A 22,271-nucleotide genomic window follows, 5' to 3' on the forward strand; every position below is an offset into this window, starting at 1 on the left:
ATTGTACAATCATGCATGAAGTTCGGTAGCATCCACTTTTCTTCTCCTCTGCATTCACTATTCATCGATCAATACAAGTCGATGAAAGTTGAAATCAGAATCCTGTAGTTCATTTGGCAAAAAAAAATTGTTCAATTGAATACGACATTTAAACATTTCATTGTACTGTTGCTTCATTTGGTTTCATACGATAAATATGGCACAGAAATATAATGAATGGTATGAAATTATGAAATTATCATACACAAAATATCAACAACCTGTGAGCTACTCTCACAGGAAGGAATCACTACTTGTAATAGTGAAAATATAAATGTCAGTCCCAAGTGTATAATTTCTCCCATTTCCCATAAACTGCGAACAATTTTGGAAAAAAAATGAACAAATAATACTTTGTGATTCAATACACTCGCAAATGCATTCTCCCAAAGTAAAACTCTGCTTAATAGTTAATGGTTGGAAGCCTCTTTCTCACTGTTCATGACCTGTTAATCATCAGCTAAGAACCAGTAAGGACGTTATCTCAATCTTGCGGAGTATTAAATTATTGGTATCACACTGTAAAGCTCAATCTCCTCTATATCATGGCGTCAATTTTAAATCATTTTTATTTTCATTTAAATGTTAAATATCAAAACCACATGGGACCTATCTCACCCGATATTCGGAAAAATGCTTATAAATATCGCCACTTTTGATTAAATAAACTTATTCTTTTATGAAAATTGATTGTCTATTTTCATTTACGCTCAAATCTTAGCATGCGGTAGTGCCCTTCTGGTTCTTGGCCGATGATGCGTTCGATGTTCCTCAGACCAATGATCGCGGATGCACATCCACACCAATGGTAAGTCCATAGAGAAGCAGCAAAAAATCTTGTCCCCAGCAGGTGAGGAGGGGGGCAGAGGGTAAACGGTTCGAACAAATTACCCACACCAAGGCTCTATCCTATTCATGGATCAATTTTCCACGGCCAACTTGTGCAGACAACTGCAGTGACTACCATGGCAACAACTCGGTCAATCAATCAATCGATGCAAGCAATGTAACCTGCTGCTACTTCCTATAAATGATTTAGATCCATTGCTCTATAAAAGAAATAAAATGACAGGCCTTCCTGCTTCATTCTGGTACAAAATTCAATGACCACACCTGTGGTTTTTAGGAGGGAGGTATAAAGGGGGGGGGGGGGGGACGGTGGGGGGTTGAGATTACCTTTAAAGATTTTTCTTTGTTTTGTTTTTTTGCTCCAGCAGGCCTATCGGTATTGAAATTGCAGTCGCACAGCAAATTCAAAACTGATTATTCTTCTTTTTCCAAAATTTCTCCCACCTTATGATCGTTTATTAGACACTGTCTTGAGTACTGACATCCATTGTAAAGACACACAAGTCACCAAACATGATAATCCATTTTAGTCCATCTTAGCACCATGATCCGGCAGAGGCACAAACAGTTGTCATTCCCCGACAACACAATACATATATTCGCACAAGATACTGAACAGTACCAACCACTCCCTCCCTTCCCCTCCCAACCCCCATATATCCGACATAGTCGACAGTATTCGATCGCAAATTCTATGTGAGAGCTCAAGAGCACTTAGCAATGTGATTAAAAGGAGCTTGTTCCTTAACTCTTATGAGATGGCACAAAGAAACGACAACTTTCAGACAAAAGCTTGTGAGTCATCTGTTCGCAAAGCAATCCTCTGGGGAGCGTTACAAACAAGAAAGAAGGTTAATTAGAACCTTACTCCTCATTTAAACTCACAATCCTGACCTACCATGAAAAATCTACATCTCATTTTCCACATAAGCAAGAATTTATTTGAAAAAAAAATAACACTAACAAAAACTTGTGCAATAAACTGACGATAAACTTTACATGGATCCTTTGGTGATGAGATGTGACCATAACAAAAGAAATATGATACAACAGGATACAACGGACATGATTCCATTCCGAACATTTCAAATATTCAAGAGTAATGTATATATCGCCAGCCTGGAATAACGATGACTATTTGAAGACATTGAAGACACAATCTGAGGTGAACTCTGCGTAATGTCCCACGCAATCTGTGCTGCATTGCTATTGAATACCTAAGTACTATGAATGACACAAAGAATACACATAATAACACAAATTAAAGATAATACAAAAGAAGAAAATAAATAGAGTGCAAATGATAACACAGTCTTGCAGCCTACAGAAATATATTGAAGTAGTGCTAGATGAATTGAATAGCTCGCTGCAGCGCACCAATCAATGGTGTGCCACTGACGTATGATACAGTATGTATGTACAAGTTTTCAAATGAAGCAAGAAAGGTGTCGTACAAGTAGTAGCCCTGATTTGCATTGGAAGGGTATATCTGGTCCGAAAAATTAACTGTATGTTATATTGATTAAATCTTCAAAACTCGGGTGGTTAATGTACACCACAGCAATAGGTTGGCTAGACGAAACTGTTAGTTCTGGCTCTAGTTATATTATTATGGTAAAGGAATACACCATGTATGTCATATTGACTTGCAAAATATCATGTTCCTTTAAATGTTGAGGACAAGTCCCGAGTATACTCAGGCAAGTGTCTATGGGAAATGTATGTTGTAGCAAATACAGCCCATCCTCAACGGATTAAATACGTGCCTGATTCAAAAACTTCATACATCCCCAATGCTGAAACCTTGTGGAATTTGCAATTTCATCTTGAATCTAATACTGTAAAGTATTTGATTCAAATGTTAAATTCACAGCAGAAATTGGACAGGTTTACAAACAGGGCCACTGCCTTAGAGCAGGAAGAAAGACAGAGACAAGAAAAAATCTTTGCACTTTCTTTGTGTAACTTTCTTCATTTCTACACGAGATGGAAATGTTTGGTGAACACTTTACATTTTATCTGCATATACAAAGGTAAGCCTCTCCCTTTAATAACTATTAACTTTTAAGTCAGCATAACAAATGCACCTTGTCCCTCTATAGCAAAGAAAATGAAAAAAAGAAGAAGTATTAAGTAGATGAGTGAGCATAGTACAGATTAACATGAGACAGTCAGCACATGTGAGATGACTGTACATACATAATGATATTGGTAAGAAGCCTACACGCATAAGCACCAGTAAAAATACAAACAGCATTTCACCCCTTCCCCAGGGTATCTTTTATCTCCCCCCCCCCCTTTCTCTGTCTCTCATATTACATCTATCACATCCACATCAAAGTAAACGTCCACTGGTGACTTGTCAAGCCTTACAAAGGCTAAGTCACTCCTATCGAAAAATGCCACACTAGACAGAAACTCTCCATGCAGCACTTTCCCATTTGTTGCATCTCATGTGCAAACGTTGGCATCCCTTGCAAATTACATCCCAAATGAAAAATAATAATAGCAACTCATACTCCACAAACACAAAGTGAAGAAAAAAAAAACCCGAACATTTTGTACAGTTCTCCCCCATCTCCCACTCCTGTTTCAGATCTGTGTTGCAGTGTGTCGCAAGTCGTGTGTCTGATTGACAAGCTGTGGTATTTTTGATGCAGCTGTTGAACGGACCTTTGTTCAAAGTTGGTGGTCAGCCACAAGACACATTCCTGTGTGTGAACACTCACTAACTCTGAGACATGTCTATAAACGAGTGCCAGAAACACGATTATGTGCAACCTGCGAGTGCAAAAGTCCTCAATAATTAATACACTTGACGTTAAACTGAAGTGCTATTGTTAAACACATAAACATATGTGTAACAACACGCCACCCATGCTGCTAGAGAAGCTGCTACCTCGACAAACTAAGAGCAATACATCAATAATGTGAGTCAATCACATTCACCCTCCATCATCACTCAAGTCTCTTGCGTAGTAACCATGGCAATGTCCTGCACTGCCATCTCTACATCGTAGCAGTGAAGATTACCTGCCTTCGGCAGCAGGGGAAAAAAAAAATTGGATTCTTGGATTGGATTCACTGTAAAAAATACATGGATAAAAATATAAAACTTGGAAATGCTGTTACTCCCATACCGCAAATGTACGGACAATACGCTGCAGTGCAATATTCCTCTGGGATTTCCAACACAGGCCAGGCTCAGTACAACATAATAGTATTTACCAATGTGCCTACACAAAGTAAAATATATTCAAACAGTGTCTGTTTGAATGCAATATTGTCCTAGATTCAACTCAGCACTATCATATTCCATCCACAAAACCCATTTGAATAATGTTTGGCTTCTTATTCATTGTATGAAAATTGATTACATTTTGTAGTTCATTTTTTAATGTGCACGTAACATAAGCAAAATTCCAAAATTGCCGTTGACCCCCTGAATACCATGAGATCAATCCCCGAAGGAGTTTCCATTCAATGCATTCTGGCAGCTTGCTAACTCTTTAATTCTGTAAATTGCCCTCTCTACAAAGAAAACAACCCAAACTAAAAAAACAACAACAACAGAACACTGAAATTTAAACAACATACCATTTGACACAAATAAAACTGCCTGCATTTTGTCACATACCATAATGATGCAATCATGTTTGTTTTTCTGTCATTTTGGTTAAGACATCCCCCCTCCCCTGAATCCTCTGCCCTGACGATCACAGCAGTAAAAGAAATAACAAGAAATACTGGATTTTGACGACATGCTAGCACACAAATACAATCAGGTTTCTTGAATGATCGCTGTCTGACTGGGAAGAATTACACCAAAAAGGCTTGCAGGATGACACTTCTGCCGAATACTGGAACTCGTTTGTTTGACCTGTTTTTTCTTTTGGCATTTTCATTCTCTCTTTCAGCATGCACATGAATTGTATCGGAACCCCTCTTTAAAAGGTCAATAGTGCAACAATGACGTACTACACACATTTTGGAAACATGTTTTTCTTTTTTTATGTGGCATTGTAAGAAATGGAAATCACTCTAGGCAGACTGGAAAAGCGAGGTCCGAATTTGGAAACATTTGAATGCATAGCATCAACAAAGTAAACACTTTGTTTCTCGTCAGGAGTTAAGTATGAAAATAATCTTATTTGAAAACATCTGAATTTCTTTCTTCTTTGTTCTAATCTCGTCAGAAAGCTCATTTGTTCAATAAATACGACAAAAATAAAACCGGTTCTCATTAGTCCGACATGAATTAAACGTCCACACAGGCACAACAGCCGTAATCTCTTGCACTTGTTAAATGTGTTTCCATCACTGTGTCAGGCAGTGTCCAAGAAAACTAGTGTTGGTAATGAGGCCCCGTATTAGTTCCTGACATGAAAGTTACATTATTGCATACGTATCCGTGAAGACAACCAGAGGATTCGGTACTATGAAAATATCTATGCCTTGCAGCTACTGGATTTGCTAAAACTCCCAGTCGTCTCGCTCCTCTTTGACTCCGTTCTGCAATCTGTGCACGGCGTCGTCGATGCCAAGTTTGGCCCGCTTTTCCCTTTTCTTCAGCTTCTTTCTCTCGTCGCCGGCAGAATCGTCACTCTCCAGCTCCCCGACCTTCGGCTCCTGTTCATCAGGCGTGTGCATTCGTCTATCCCTTCTTGGGGGAACTTCTCGCTCCTCACAACCATCCGTCTCTTCTTCTGTATCCTCTGAAAGGCCTACCTCCCCCTGGTCGTTAAGCCAGTTTCCGCTCTGGAGGGCCGGATATCGCCCCCTCGGCTTCCGCTTGCCCTCCTCCTCCTCCTCCCTGCTGGCATTCTCCAAGGCAACTATTGCCTGCTTCAGGTCGTTTACCTGCGACCCTTTGAGTTCGCTGGCAGGTGCCTCCACAGTGGCGGCAGCTGGTGAAGGCATGCTGGCGCTCCCCTCCTCCGCGTTCTTGCTCTCCCGCCGTAACCTCTCGTCCAGGGCGGCTTGCCGGGCCAACTCCTCCTGCATCAAGGCATGCCGCGCCGACAGGGCGCCCTCGGCTGACGGGTAGGGCGGCATCTCCTGGGCCGGGGGGTACAGCATTGGGTTGTCCGGGTCCATGTTGACCGCGCCTCGCTTGAGGCGGGAGCGGTGGTTGTGGAACCAGTTGATGACCGTTGACGTCGGCAGCTTGAGCTGGGCAGCTAAGGCATCGATGGTGGCCTGTGTCGGGTAGGGCTCGCTGTCGTAGGAGGCTTTGAGGGCATCCTTCTCCTCTGGTGTCAGGAGGACGCGGGCCTTCTTGGCAGGGGGGCTGTTCACACCCTGGGAGTTGGCAGACTGAGGGTACACCATGACATACCTCCGCGCTATAGAATCATATAAAAAGAAATGTGACACAGTCAAAAACTTGTCTGAGGGTTTGTGAAACCTGTCATTCTCAATGGCAGAATACTTTCAGAGGCTTCAAAAATATACATCTGCAAAACAATAAGCCGAGTTTCATTGAGATGAAAACATAGACTTCTGTTAGAACAAGAAACAGAGTACTTCTGACTATACCTCATACACATTATTTCTCTCACACATAATCCTCCTAAAGCATCTTTCATAATCATCTGGTTGGTAGAATCTAGTAAACATTTTGTTGTGTTTCTTACTCTCCAAGATCATCTCGAAAATGATCGCCTCACCTTTTCTCCTCGGCCTGTAGTTCTTGACCTTGGCAATGCCATCGTGGTCTTGCAGCCAGAGGTACATTCTGACGTAGGGTTCTCGTCCCTTCATGCTGAGCTTCAGCCACATCTTTGGCTTGGAGAGCAGGTCACTGACGGAGCCCTGGGTGAGCCCCAGGACCGCCTCCCCAAAGGCCTTCTGGCCCAAGCCATGCTGCTGCAGGAGATTCTTGACCTGCTGCGTGACGGCAAACGTGTCCAAGTACTCTATCATGGCGGCCTGCTCGTGGACAGGCGGAAGATCTGGCAGGGGGTTGGGGGAAGAGGGGGACTGGAGGTAAGGCCGTGGGGAAGGGGTGGGCCGGGGGGACGCAGGGGGCTGGGATGGAGGGGGCGCGGGCGAGACAGTTTTTGGAGTTGGGGTGGAGTTGGAGGAGTGGGGGGAGGAGGTGGAGCGTGGAAGGGATGGGGTCTTGGCAGTGGTTTGGGACGCGGGAAGCAGTGGCAGGGGTTGGTCCTCGATGCTAGGACACGGACTTGGAGAGTTTGAGTTTGGCGTGGTGGTGTCAGCTTGGAAAAGATTTGCTGCAATGGAAACAAACATACACAACATGATAAGAAGTCTACCTTCACATGCAAAAAATCATCCTACATGTTTGTTCTTTCTTTCTCATAACTAGGTAATAGAATCACATCGAGCAAAAGATAGCATGGACAGTAAAAACTGAAATTGATGTTGAAATAGTCTTAGAATGCAAATCAGTGGTTTACAGAAGATTTATTTCTACTGTCTTTGCCTTGCTTTGCAAACATTATCATATTCCCCAATATTCTACAAATTAAAACTTGTTCCTTGATTGTCACAATGACTCTTTAGAAATATGACTCGATTAAAGCTGCATTCATAACATTAAAGGAAAGAGAGCAGAATTACCTCTTCTAACAAGTTCTTTGAGCTTGTCCATTCCTCCTCCTTCGTCCAGCCAGATTTTCATCCTGATGAAAGGTTCCCTCCCCTTGACCGTCAGCTTGTCCCAGGTCTTGGGTTTGGAGAGGATGTCGCTCACGCTCCCCTGGGACATTCCGATGACGTGTTCTCCGAACACCCGCTGGGGGATGTTGCCCCTCACCAGCAGCTCACGCACCTGCCGCGCGATCTCCACCGTGTCAAGCTCCCTGTTGGTCTCGTACTGGTCGGTGGTCAGCGGCGGAAGGATCCTCTTGGGCAGTCTCCCGGGGCCGTAGCCGTGGGAAGGGCAGCCGTCCTGCATCATGGCATGAGTCTTGCTGATGTTCTCCAAGGTCTCCTCCACTTTCTTGGCGAGGTCACCATTCGCGAGCATCTGCTTGCTCTCCCCGTTGTGCGAGTCCACAGAGTGGCGCCGCTCCGCTCCTGCGAGCCTGAGGTCGCGCAAGTGCCTCGCATCCGCCCCCATCGACATGTCGAGGGCCTCGTTCTCGTTCCTGATGGGCGGCGTCTTGGGCGAGAAGGAGTGGGTGCTGTCGGGGCTGGAGCGGAGTGACTGCCTGTCGTACTCCTCGCGAGCCATAGCTATGCGGCGAGCGTGCTCCTGGGCCATAGCCCGCTGTGCTTCCATTTCCTGTTTGGCAAGAGCTAGGATGTTATTGATGGCCTCATCGGAAGAGGCTTTGACAGGTGATGATACAGAAGCCGGGCCTGGCGGGGATTCTTTGCCTGAGGAGGAAAGAGACGGTTGCTTGGTCAAAAACTAAACGTACACTCCCATCACTGATTCACTTGTCCTCAGCCTACATCCAAATAATGTTTGTGCATACTGCATATTCTTAGCAATAATCTTACTCTTCATGAAAATAATCTAGTTTAGCTACATGTACATGGATTTTAAAATGAATTTAGAATTGTTTAATTGGACTTACAGCATCAACAGACCTACAATTAAACAGACTTTTCTGTACTGCATCTTAATTCTAAAGTTTTTCACTAGTTGTAGTGGAAGTTCTTCTCACATATGTATCTCCAAATTTAGTTACGATTAATCTCAACATTATTCCCTCCTAGGATTGACTTTAGTCAAATAAAAACAAGAATCACAGCATCATCCAGAAACTAAAAACCTACCTTTCTTCTGCATGTTGATGACTTTGAGCCTTTCTAAATGCTGATGACTGGATAGGAACTGAAGCATTTTGATGAAGGGCTCCCTCCCCTTTGCCGTCATTTTGTCCCACGGCTTTGGCCTTGACAGGAGGTCACTGACCGACCCTTGGCTCATGTTCAACACCACCTCCCCGAACAGGCGCTGACCAATGTTGTTGTCCGCAAGAATGTCCTTGATTTGTCTGGCCACCTGGACAGTGTCCACCCACTGGTGCGAGATGGCCAGCTCTCTGAGCGCAGCCTGCTGCAGCGCTGCCTCGCGGGCGGCAACCTCCCTGGCCGCCGCCTCCCGCACCGAGGCAATGCTGCCAGGCGCCTTGTGCGGCTCCGGCGTCGGGGCATGGCTGGTGCTGGGGACAGGGGACTGCGGGTGGGAAGGGGGTTGGAGGTGAGCCGGTGGCATGGGCGGGACGAAGCCCATGGGGGTGACATGGGGGTTCAGGGTCGGGGGGATAACAATGATGGGCTGGATGATCTGCGAGCCCGGCACCTGGGGACTAATGCTGGTGCGCTGGTGATAAGCAGCCGCCACCTCCTGGCCGATGAGGGAGGCAAAGGCCTGGGCCTGGGCCAGCCCCGCAGGACCCATCCCACTCCCGCGACCCGTGTCTCCTGCAAAAGAGAAGAGGCAAAATGCACTTTGAGGGAAAGGGTCTAGAGCTAGGGAAGTTGGGAAGTTGGAATGGCAGCATTCACAGCATCAAGGGTGGCTAATTTTCTGATCATCGGAAGCTAGAAATGCTTCCGAAAGTTTGCTTTGCAGTTTATTTCTCAGAAGAAAAAAAGAGAGAGAATAAAGAGTTATGCGTGTATGAAATTATGCTCCAAATAAACTTAATGATAATCATTTGTTTGCAAAAGAGAGAGAGAAAAGGACCGACAGAAAGAATGCATTTTGCCTCTTTGTTATTTGCGAGGAGATTGTTGTTAGAGTTGGAGTGGTGGTCCCTGCCCAGCCCCCTAGTGCGAATGGCGCCATTCCGAACCCACACATCTTTCAGCTATACAACCAGCCACCAAACGAACAGCAATGCGCTGACTGCTAGACACGGTGTACAGGACAACTGCGACAGACTAGTAGTACTTGGAGGAGCTACTCTCCTGCACACTACAGCAATGCCCTGGGCATCACATGTTGGCAACCAACACAGCAACAAGGACGCAAGCTACAAAGGCACATCCACACCAACAATTTAAGACCCTCTCTCTCTCTCTCTCAAATCCTGGACCCATGCCTCTCATTATTCACAAGATTAGCGACCAATCATTCTCTCCTCTCCCATCACAACCTCACCCCTACAGTCACTTGAGCTATGACAGGTATCTTCACCTATAATATCCTCGGCCTCTAACCCTGGCATCCTGCTCAGCTGCTCTACGGTGCAACACGGCTGAGTCACCATGCCAAGACTCCACTAAACAACTACCATACCCACATGCTTGCAATAAACACCACATGACATTATACTCTTTGCCCACTTTCACATTATGAACACTTCCTACACCTACCATGATTTTAGGCTGTTCACTCCAAACACTAAACAAGATACCATAGACACACAATATAGGCAGAGTCATACAACAGACGTATAACATAGATGTAAGAATATACAAACATCCATGGCAAAAGGTACAACTTCTGTTCCTTTACCGTATATTGTTGTATAGTTTCAATAAGCACTGTCTTGGGTTGCACCCCACCTTTTCACTGTCATTATAATCTCTTTTACTCCTCGTCACTGCACATATTATTCCTGGGGTGACAAGACCATGTATTGCAAAATCATGAAATTTCAGGAGAGTGAAAAAAACTTTTTCACTTTCACAACATTTTGGCAAACAAACATCAATGTTGACATCAAATAGTGTAGAGGAATTGTTTTGGTTTACATTAACAATTGTTCTGTTCTAAAAGTCGAATCGGTATTTTTTTGATATTCAAAATTGAGTTTAGCTTTTTAACACTTATATACCTGATTATAAGAGAGACCCATGTTCATTTCAGAGAATTCTGAGAAAACAAACAAACAAACAAACAAAATCCTAAAATTTCTCATTTTTCAGTTATGGTTACATTATGTATACAACCTGTAATGTTAAGCAGTAACTTGGAACAATTATCTGTATTTACATTACTTTGTAAGGGTCTCCAAAGATGACAACTTACTGTAAAACGAGGAATGTTCGCGTGCATTTTAATTTTGCAAATTTCGCGAGTGCCAAAATTTGCGAAATTAAAATGCACACAAAAGTTCTTGCCTACATAATATGCATTGGATGCCATTGGCAATTCGCGAAAATTTTATGCTGCAAGAAAGCCCGTCAGCTCCGATTCGCGAAATTTTCATGCAGCAAATATATCGTGTTTTACAGTAATTTGGCAGTTCTTATATTCTGGTATTCATATGGTGATAGAGATATAAGGTCTTGTCGACCCAGGGACAATGTGCACCAGCTCTCTCAGCCACAGTAAAAAACATGATAGAGTCAGCAAACGTCCGACCAACTCAAGTGGTGCGCCACTCACCGTTGAGCTCCGAGTTGCCGACTTTGAGGGTGGTGTTCTCCGTCTGCAGCGTGCGGTTCTTCTCCAGCAGCAGCATCTCCAGGGACTTGGGCGGGGCCGTGCTCCCGCCCTCCCCGTCCTCCCGCTCCCCACAGGACCCCGCCTCCGAGCTGCTGAACTCGATGGACTTCAGCACGCTGAGCTCCCGCTTGATCTCCTCGTAGTCACTCTGTCCCTTCAGTCGCTCCTCCTAACGGGGTTTCGAAAGTTCAAATTTCTTGGTCAGAGACGACGAGGCAGATTTTTTTCTTTGATTCCCATAGTTTGCAATTTGTTAACATCAAAATACACAAAATGAAATTCTCCATAGTAAAGTAGATTGAGCACTGACAGCACTTCACACTGTGAACTACGAGTACGGTGTGCGGTCTGAAGTCAGAGGACTCCTGTATTGAGTCTTTTAATTCTTCATGACTTTAAAACTTGTGACAAACTTCTCGTGTACATGCATCATTATAGCTCAACTCCCTCATTTTCTTTGCAACATTGCTACAAAATGTTCCGGATTGTTTTTTTCTTTGCTTTCAAAAGTGTTGAAAAAAATCAACATCCTTTAATCATTCCCTCATATCTCACTAGAGCCAAAATAGTGATTGAACAGAAAGTGAAAGGGGAAGAATACTGGAGGCAATAAAATGTCTCCTATCAGATTGCACATGATCAAAGTGCCTCTCCCCTTACCCTTTGACCCCCATTCAACACACACACACACACACACACACACACACACACACACACACACACACATACATGGTTCCATGACATTTGCTCCTGTGACAATTGCTCCCATGAAATATCTGCATGCCACATTAAAAGCCAAACATAAATTCTACCTTCAAACGTAACCCAAACCCGAATCCTCACATCAAACTAAACCTAAAACCCTATCACAACCCTAAACCTAAGTTGTTGGAGAAAATAAGACTGGAGCAATTGTCGCAGGAGCAAATGCTGTGTCACAAACACACACACACACACACACACAAACAAAAACAAATGACAGCAGGATGCCCATACCATTTTCTTGAGGGCATTGTTCTTGGCCGCTAGCTCCTCCTCCAGTTTGTGGAGGCGGGACGCCGTGCTCTCCCGCAGCTTGTTGTTGGACGCCTGCAGCTTCTGCACCTCATCCACCAGCTGCGAGATCTGGGGGCAGGGGGGCAGGGGGGGGCATGGGGCAGGAAGGGATGGATTAATAATAACAGTCATTTAACCCTATCTGTGCCAGGGACCTTTGGACAGTGCATACAACACTATGGTGTTTTCTGTACCAATCTGCCCTCAAGACACTCAAAGGGTTAAGAGGCAACACTCACTCACTTTTGACAGTTAGACTTCAAAAACTCAAACACATGTATCAAAGACATCGTTCAATTCAGGAGTAAGTAATCCCCTGTATGCGCCATTTTCCATATAATGTAAACAGCATTCTTTCAATCACACTTTGAGTAATGTAGTGTGGTTTCCCTTGTGCGCTCCATTTTCCAGATAATGTAAACAGCATTCTTTCAATCACACTTTGAGTAATGTAGTGTGGTTTCAATACCTCCTTCTCTTTGGCAGTTAGTTCCACTTCCAGGCTCGATCTCGTCAGAATGTCAATGGCCTGTTCCTGTTGGATAAAGGGAAACGCAAATATACATAACAAACGTATTGCCAAAACAATTGAAATGAATGTGACACATGTGAAAGCTCATTAGCTCATTGGAAATGATTATCATCAGATGTTACGAATACTGAGAAAGGCTACAAGAGGCATATTCCTGAAGCCAAGTTGGTGAATAGCATCAAAGTTTTAATTCATTCATTATACTTTACTGTGAAAAAAACAAACAAAACAGGTACCTCACTCAAATAAAAAGAAAGTTGGGCTGTTCATCATCGATTTGGCAAAGGGATTTCTCTTCAATGCTGTCAGGCTACTCATTTTGTAGCTTTGATATAGATACCAGGTACACGAGATGAAATATGCTAGGGTCTCATCGGAAAAAAAAAAATACTGGTACATATATCAAGACAGATGACAAAGAATTTACATATACCAAGAATGCATTTCATACCCCTTGCGAGTGGTATTGTAACCCCATTTGAAACGCGAAAAAGATGTCTGTGTGATACACATGAGGAATGAGTGTCTGTGGATGTTGGCAATTTTTGTAGCAACAAATACCACTTGTCTTCCAGTGGTAAAAGCAGCAATGGAGAATAGCAAGGGGCTTTATTAAAAGCAAACATTTTTGTTTTTGTTTTTGTTTGTTTGGTTTTGGGTTTTTTGTTTTTATTTTCGGGGGGGGGGGGGGGTTTGCAGGAAGAGAGAGTCTGTAGAGAAATTCCCGATTCTTTCCACTCACCACGTTGGGCGCGCTCTGCATCTGTTCGGCCTGGTGCAGACTCTGGGTGGCCGAGTGCAGCTGACCCTTCATGGCCTCCAGCTGCTTCTCACTGGCCGCCACTCTCTGATTGGCCCGCTCCAGGTCTGTCATCAACAGCTCCATCTCGTCCGATCTGGGCATTTACAAATGTGCAGCAGGAAAAAAAAAGAATAAGGGGAAATACTGTAAAAGATGATATATTCGCGGCATGAAATTTTCGCGAATTGGAGCCGACGGCCTTTTCCGTGGCATGAAATTTTCGCGAATTGCCACTGGCGTTCAATGCATATAGCGTAGACAGGAACTTTCACATGCATTTTAATTTTGCGAATCTTGGCGCTCGCGAAATTTGCGAAATCAAAATGCACGCGAACATTCCTTGTTTTACAGTATATATTTATACATATATATATATATATATATATCCTGTAAAAAACAGAAATCTTCATCTAATATAAGAAACAGAAATTTTTCGCATGCATGAAACTTTCGCCAATTTTGCAAGGAACTGAGATTTGCAAAGGTTTCTGTCTACACAACGCATTGAATGTCAGTGACAATTCACGAAAAGTTTTATGTCGCGAAAAAGGTCACTGGCTCCAATTATCGAAAGTTTTATGGTGCAAAAAAGGCCGTCGGCTCCAAGTTCGCAAAAGTTTCATGCTGCGTATGTTCCTGGTCTTACAGTATCCGTCTCTCTCCATCCATCGAACTGTCCATTTACTGTATCTATCAACCTTCCTATCTATCCATCTATAATATGCATATATACATACATAAAATTATTCTTTCTCATCCCCTCCCCAGGCTTATTGTGGCAGCTTGCTGCATTCTTTCCCTATTTTTGCATGATAAATTGGAACAATGTCTTTAAATGGACTAATTCCACATGATTCATAAATTCCCCAATTTTTTTTTTTAATGAAATTTTCACTTGTTTGCTTAGTGTATCCTGAGAAAAATGCAAATATCTAGGATCAAAATGTAGATTCATGGAAGAGGTAGTCAGTTTCCACTTTTGCTTGCACGCACAACTCGCTCACCTCACTACTTATAACATATGCATATGGGCAATTCCGCGGTTAGTAACGTTACATTTGAACAAATTTAGATATTTGTTTTTACTACAAAATTACCATTTATTCATTTCAAGTCAAAATTATGTCAAAAACATATTCATCCTCCCCATGTTTATGATACAGAAAAGAATGAATACAATCCAAGAAATATTAGAATTGCTATGGCAACTTAAAGGGCTGGTTAGTAACGTTACGAAAAAAGGACATGACAAAAAAATCAATGTCTTGTAACAAAAAGTGTGCAAAAATTCAAGTTACTTCAAACAAAGTGTTGCATTAATTTCAATTATTGCATCATGACAAATGTTCATGCAAATTTTTTTAGCAGTTCGACCGACGATTTTTTAGCTAGACCCCCAAAAGCATGGTTAGTAACGTTACGGTTAGTAACGTTACATTTGTCCGGAGTAATTCCGCAAGTCATTTCACCCTTTTGTAATTGACAGAATGTCACATGACTTCTGGAGTATTTAAATGTATTCATCCTTTACCCTTTAGCAAAGCTTGGAGGAAAAAATTTCAAAGGAACCCACTGTAATTTGCATTTAAGTAAATTTCAGCATCCCCAGTCCCACATGTACATTTTAGATGATGGTTTTAGATCTCGCAAAATCAATAAATACGAAAAATAAAATCTACTGAATTTGAAAGACCTTAATGATTGATGAACATCCATGGCATTAGTTGATACCTAAATCAAGGAGTAAGATAAAGAGGCACATTTCTTTTATCCATGTCATGTCCACCTAACTGCGGAATTGCCCATATGGAGAAAAAGTTAATTCACATGAAATGATGCAACTCTGCATGATGTCTCATACACTTTGAACCACATGCACCGCTTGGGAACAAAGATCACACATCGTACAGATGGATATGGTAAAGAGATGAATATTTACTAGTCAAGAAAACACGCCCATGATTTTTTATCATAGCTACTACTAAAACACTGATCAATTCAGTGCTTATTTACGTAGATGCAGGGCAATTTGTCAATCAGTTGCAAAAAACACAGCTGTGCTCGCAAAATCAAAACTCCTATACTTTTGCGAAATATTAATGAAGATCCCAGATATCTGTGTTACTTGGCAACCTCCCAGAAATTTGTGTTGCCAGGCAACTTAAGTGTACTCACTTGGCAGCACTTTGTTCATCATACTTGGCCTTGATGTCGAAAAGTTCAGACTGTGTGTTGTCCAGGGCTGATGAAAGAAAATGATATAGAGAAGCATTAATATTGTAAATCATTTGACAAAAAAAAGCATAAAATGTTCTCAAATGATCATGTGGGCATATTTGTCATTTGGCGTGATTATCTTTTAACCCTAATCAGGCTGGGGGGGGGGGGGGGGCGGAATCCGCCCCCCCTCCCCCTCGACGTTTCGGGCAATATCTTCGCAACGCGATAAGCTCCCGCCGCGATGTTTCATGACTTTTTTCTTTCAAGTATCGCGCAACTTTTGAGACCCAAATTGTTGCGCCCGCGCGTACCGTTTTCACGCGACGCCCGTTCGAAAAAAATTTGTCAACCCCAAAATTGCTCCAAAACGTGATTTTGTGTACAAATCCAATGCAAATTGTGTTTTTTCAATTAATTCACATAAAAATTCATATCTTCACTTAGAATGGCCGAAATTAATTTATTTTAGCATAATAATGCTTCGAAAAATGTCTGTGACAAATTTTGGCCAAAAAACAAACAAAAACAAAAGGTCAAAAAACAAAGAAATACATAAGAAATTCAAAAAACAATAAAATACATAAGAAATTAATTTCGATACAGATTTTTTTTAATCCTATGTCTCAGAAGAATAATACAAGAAACATTTTTAAAAAGAAATTAGCTTAATTGGAGCATTAATAAGTGATTTAGAGCCCAAAACTGATTTTATACATAAATTACAATAATTAATCAATATAAAATATAAGAAAAAATTTTCGGAGAAAGCAACCATACATTTTGATAGAATACGTCGCGGGCGTCGCATGTGCCGATTTATCGCACGTTCCATAGGCGAGATCTGAAGGGGGGGCGGAATCCGCCCCCCCCCAGATATAGCATAGCCAAAAAAGCCCAGCCTGATTAGGGTTAACCCACTGAGGACGAGTCCCAAGTATACTCGGGCAAGTGTCTATGGGAAATGCGTGTTATAGCAAAATCAGCCCGTCCTCAACGGGTTAAAGTTAAGTACCATTTGTAGACTGTCAGAGGATAGACGTGAGCCTAACTATCAAACTCATTCAAGGTGTTGAAGTCTACAAAAACAATGGGCTAGTCTTTCATTTCAGCACCATTATCAGCACATGAACTATAATCAGGTGTTCATCGCTTCATTGCATTTGCATTGTGACATTTATCATTCTGAAAGCCCGACCCTTGCTCCAAAGAGAATACTGAGAATTTGAACCGATACTGGATTTGACCTGGTTCCCTGAGAAAAGTTATTACTCTCTAGATGAATGATTTGTTCAGCAAATAGGACAACTCATCACTACTAGACACATCAAAAACACCACGAATGTAATTACTCGTCTGATTCATGCCTCAACCATCGAGGTAATTACGGATGAAGAGTCTTCCAATGTTACATTTCAGAACGGCACTAAAAACATAAGCACCACTCTCCATGGAAACTGTGTGAAGTTGCCATCACGAGAGACAACCCTCTTCATACTGTGGGAAGCTCCTCCCTAAAACTAATCGGGCCAATTTATAGACGGGATTTTCTCCTCGTAATGAGAGTTATAATGACCTGATCAATCACTGTTTGCCCTCTGGTTATTTATAGGTTCCTGTTTACCATTGGGAGCAGTGATTTAAAAAAATGTTCTGAGTTATCACATCTGAAACATATATGTAGGTCAGTTGTATCACAAAACATCCCACCATATAAAAATTTTGCAATAAAGCCAAAAATATGAAGGAGATATCACTTTTTTCCTCAATAAACCATACTGTAGATGGTTTATTCTAGAAACAATTTTATTATAACTATTGTTCACATTTTGTATATCTAACAATGCTTAACATTGACTATAATGATTAACATTTTTACATTGGTTGACTCGATCCCTAATTCATATTTTAGAATTAGTTCGAAGCACTAAAGCTGAAATTTTTGTTTCATCTGCAAATGGTAAAGAACATCCCTTTCATGCATCTATGAGTATCGGATGCATACCATTTTGCAGCGTTGATATCTTCAGCTCCGCCTCCCCGAGTTTCTTGGCAACCGACATCTGCTTCTCTTGGAGTTGTCTGGAAGGGGAACAACATAAAACAATACTAGCATGATCATCTACACATGCACATATTCTATTTTACTTTGCTTGCATCTCCTGCAGTAAACTTCAAACTAATTTTGGATGATATTCTGTTTTGGGCAGGGTGCTATTAAAGCAGATACTGCCTACCTGTGTGGTTACCTTGGACAACTAGACTAAATGTTGGACAGATAAAATCAATGAATTTGCCTATTCAGCAATTACGAGAATCACTTAGTCTTGTCCTTACAGGTGAAAAAGAACAACTGTTTTTTGCCTATTTTCTTGGAAATACACTGCAGGGTTTATAAGCCATTGTTGCCTTCAATAGCATTCTCCTGACTTGGCCTGTACACACAATCAGGGACAATGATCAAGTGCAACGATGCTAAAAGTCCTTTCTAAAAGAGTTTCTATTTCCTTGTGTAAGAAAAATTTACCCTCAATATGGCCCCAACTGTTACAAATATTATCAAACTATACAATGCAAATCAAGTGGCTGCTGGTTGCAGACTGGCATAACACATATATTACACTGACGGATGTAAAATAACCTTCAGATCACTCACTCACGGATATTCAAAGAGAAGTTCATGCACAGCTGCACCTGCTAAACTAAGACTGCTCATGTGATATGGTACTCATCCTGGTGTGACTGATCACCTTTGTTTCATTGCAGAAAGAAGGAGCGCAGGGTTGATTAGACAATAATCTACCAGCCACCCTTCAAAATTGGTCGCAACTCTGCATGCGAGACGGCCGACGATTTCCACAAAACTGTTTTTTGCAAATTTCGCGAATCACTGGTGGGCTACGAGTTTAAACAACATGTGAAAATACTGACGTCTGATCGTGATTGCATTAAGTGGTGGAGCAAACAAACAGGCATTGGTGCACGTCGTACTATAGCCTCCCGCAAATCGCGAAAACAACATCTTACGAAAATGCCTACTAGTTTCCCTGTACCATGCACACCGTAGTTAGGCATGGTGCACCACTGCTGAATATTTTTCTAGGCACACGTCCCCCTTCTCACCTCTCCTTCTCAGCGAAGTCCTTCTGCAGCTCACGCTCCTTCTCGTTGGCCCTGGCCTGGGCCACGGACTCCGATCGCTCCTCATACTCCTTCAGCTTGCTCTGCAGGTTCTTGATGGTCACCTCTGCCAAAAGCAAAAGAAGAGAACGAAAAATTATACGCATACGCACATCTACGGAGAAGTTGGCGCCACAGGAGAACATTCCTTTAGAATGGAACCCACGGAGGCATGGCAGTAAAATGAGTTTAACGTTGACAGAAACTGGAAAAGTTACAATCATTTTAGTATCAGTCAGTTATCTAGCAAAGAGTTATTCAGAGACTAGTCGTGCAAGGCTTTGCTTGAAAAAAAAAAGTTGATAAATAGAAAATTCTTATTCAGCATTCTACGTGAAACAATGTCTTCTTTTTTTAAATCTAATCAACCCTTGAGAAAATAACATGGCAAGCGTGTTTGTGTGAAATGATTATACTCTTTCAAAACATACTGATTGACATATTCGTCATGGAATGGTAGCCTTCACAATGCAAGTCACACTTGGAAAAGACACATATTTCCTATTCAAACTTTGCATTCATCCTGTCCCTGTTTTGGCTTATTAACATGATTTACCCTTTAGATACAGTGCCTTACATGCATTCACAGCATGTCATCTTGTTGTTATATACTTTTTTTTTCTTTACATTTTAACAAAATTAAACAATTGGTACACCAATCCAGTTACAACCTATTGAGACCACATGGGGGCTGCCAATTTACAAGCTTTGGTTTGTTGACACCTATTTACCATTCTACCAAACTTACACATCGTCGGCCTCATGCCAAAAGGGCCCTATAGTGTACAAAGTCTATGGTGTTAAGGCCCTTTTGGCATGAGGCCGACGACATATTATACAAATTGTATGTATGACTTTCATAGACTGTCTGTTTTCAAGATTTTGCACAGATGTTGCCTTGAGGATACCCCTGCGCTCAACATCCTAACGCATCCCATGACTAAACACGTCTGAATGTGAACTGCAGAGCATACACTGAGCAATCTTTTCTGTGCCCCACAACTTAATAACATTTGTGCCCTGCTCTACGCAAGAGAATGCCAGCATGCTTTGCAAAAACCTAAAAGTCCTTTAAATTACCAAAATAATACCCTTGGAATGATATCAGATTAACAATATCATGAAAATAGCCCATGCTACCTGCTAATGATCTCAATTCTATTCATCCCTTCCAGCTAACCACTCATTGAATGACAACAGGCTCTTATGATAATGAGCTCTGTTACTGGCCAGATTCCGCCAGAACATAAATCATATTCAACACCATATGGGTAGTCATATCATGAATGCACAGTTGCCATACTACAGAACCACTATATGGGTAGTCATATCATGAATGCACAGTTGCCATACTACAGAACCACTTCAATGCAAGACCCTAATTAACTCTCCAAGAACTAGTTGCTTAAGATATCCATTGACAATCCCTACACAAAGAATAACAAGAGTGATAGCACAGTTAATGAATTTGGTCAAATGTATTGCATGTGCATGAGAAATGAACCATGAATATTCATTCTCTTTTGGACCCTGACTTACAGTAAAACCAGGAATGTTTGCATGCATGTTAATTTCACAGACTTCGCAAGAGCCAAGATTCGCTAAATTAAAATGCAAGCAAAAGTTCTTGTCTGCACAATATGCATTGAATGCCAGTGGCCATTTGCGAAAATATCATGCAGCGAAAAAGGCTATCAGCTCCAATCGCGAAAATTTCATGTCATGAAAATACCTTGCTTTACAGTATGCTATCAAAGACTGTTTTACATAACATTCTTTTGAAAGATCAGACCATATTCCCTCGCCTACAATAGATTTATAAAGCAAAAATTCTCTCATTAATAATGATGTATTGTACCAGACGTCAGCCCTATCATGCACATTAAACTTAAAATTTGTGTGGCTTCTGTTCTTTTTTTTTTTCACATACAGTCACTAACACAATGAAATTTTAACTATGATAACGGTGTGCTGGGCACACCCCTCCCAGTGGCATGCAACCATTCACCGCCACAGAATATGCCTGCCTGAAACGGGGTATCGATGCCTGAAATTTAGGCAGTGAGCGATCGAGATACAGCTGGGCCCTGGAGGGCTTTCGTTCCTCTTGAATTGCATCAGCAAGCACAGCCAACAGAGAAATGAGAGCCTACATGCATCTCGGTATAGTACCAAAACATCTGATACAGCCATTTGATATCTACAGAGATGGCATACAAGAAGAATTAAGCAAGTTAAAAAAAAAAATTATAACAAAGAGCCTGTTGGGACTAATCAATATGAAAATCAATAGAACTAATCAATGGCCAGTCAATATGGAAATCAATCGACCAATCAATCCCGTTCTTCAGATGGGAGATCAATAAAAAAGGAGAGCGCAAAATCAATATTTCATGATTATTGCATACTCCACTGTAAGTTTAATGCATCTAGGCTGTCACGCAATATACAATATAATGTAAAGAGTAGGCACTACTGTACGTGTAGCTTCATGCATGCAAACTGGCCGCACAAACTTTTGCCGAGAAAAACAGACAGACAGGAAAATGGCTAGACATTGTAATTGGCTTTTTAAAGCAGACCAGTGATGCAATGTCACTTGAGCTGGTTAGCCCTAAAATACACCACAAGACTAGAAGACTTCTAGTACCATTAAAAAGTAATTTTCTTCACACTCATATTAAAGTTAGAAAATGGTCTTTTTTGTTATGTTTCTGTGCTATATCCTCCTCAGAAGATGCAATAGATTTTATCTTTAGTTCTTCCTCATTTTCTTTCTATTCACAAAGCAAACACAAACAAACACATACACACACACACACACACACACACACACACATACATGTGTACATACAATAGAATCTAATTTTCCATACACAGGAACTTGTAGGTAACCTTTACTCAGAAAAAAGCAGTACTAAGTGTACGCATTTTTTTCCCTTCTATATGTCTGATAATGCAAAATCTTTCTCATATCTAACACATACAATATTGTGTAAGAAACAACGTACTACACGTGTATGACAACTTGGATTGCAATACTTGGTCTCATTCATTTACAAAGGGAACAAAGAAATTCAAAACAAAACAAAGAAAAACACATACACTTCACACACACATCAGAAATACTTGATTGATATAAGAGATACATGCACAAACACATACACATACACATACACACACACACACACACACACACACACACACACATCTCTATT

The 22,271-nt window shown here is 41.7% G+C and overlaps 1 protein-coding gene across 1 annotated transcript in view; it reads right to left on the reverse strand.

Annotated features, from left to right (window-relative positions):
- Positions 1–4,883: 4,883 nt before the first annotated feature.
- Positions 4,884–22,271, reverse strand: part of LOC139729851 (homeobox protein cut-like 1) — a 49,192-nt gene continuing 31,804 nt past the window's right edge. Inside the window, exons 5-15 of the mRNA XM_071640775.1 lie at positions 18,997–19,120; positions 17,879–17,955; positions 15,832–15,898; positions 13,597–13,750; positions 12,792–12,857; positions 12,263–12,391; positions 11,207–11,435; positions 8,641–9,291; positions 7,474–8,235; positions 6,558–7,124; positions 4,884–6,233 (exon numbers count right to left, since the gene is read on the reverse strand). Coding sequence (XP_071496876.1) covers positions 5,362–6,233; positions 6,558–7,124; positions 7,474–8,235; positions 8,641–9,291; positions 11,207–11,435; positions 12,263–12,391; positions 12,792–12,857; positions 13,597–13,750; positions 15,832–15,898; positions 17,879–17,955; positions 18,997–19,120 — 3,698 coding nt within the window. The 3' untranslated portion in view covers positions 4,884–5,361. The remainder of the gene's footprint in view (positions 6,234–6,557; positions 7,125–7,473; positions 8,236–8,640; positions 9,292–11,206; positions 11,436–12,262; positions 12,392–12,791; positions 12,858–13,596; positions 13,751–15,831; positions 15,899–17,878; positions 17,956–18,996; positions 19,121–22,271) is intronic.

Source organism: Diadema antillarum, unplaced genomic scaffold (genome assembly GCF_040938485.1).
Source record: "Diadema antillarum isolate AM-2024a unplaced genomic scaffold, OU_Dant_1.0 seq00000266_RagTag, whole genome shotgun sequence".
Taxonomy (NCBI): Eukaryota; Metazoa; Echinodermata; class Echinoidea; order Diadematoida; family Diadematidae; genus Diadema; species Diadema antillarum.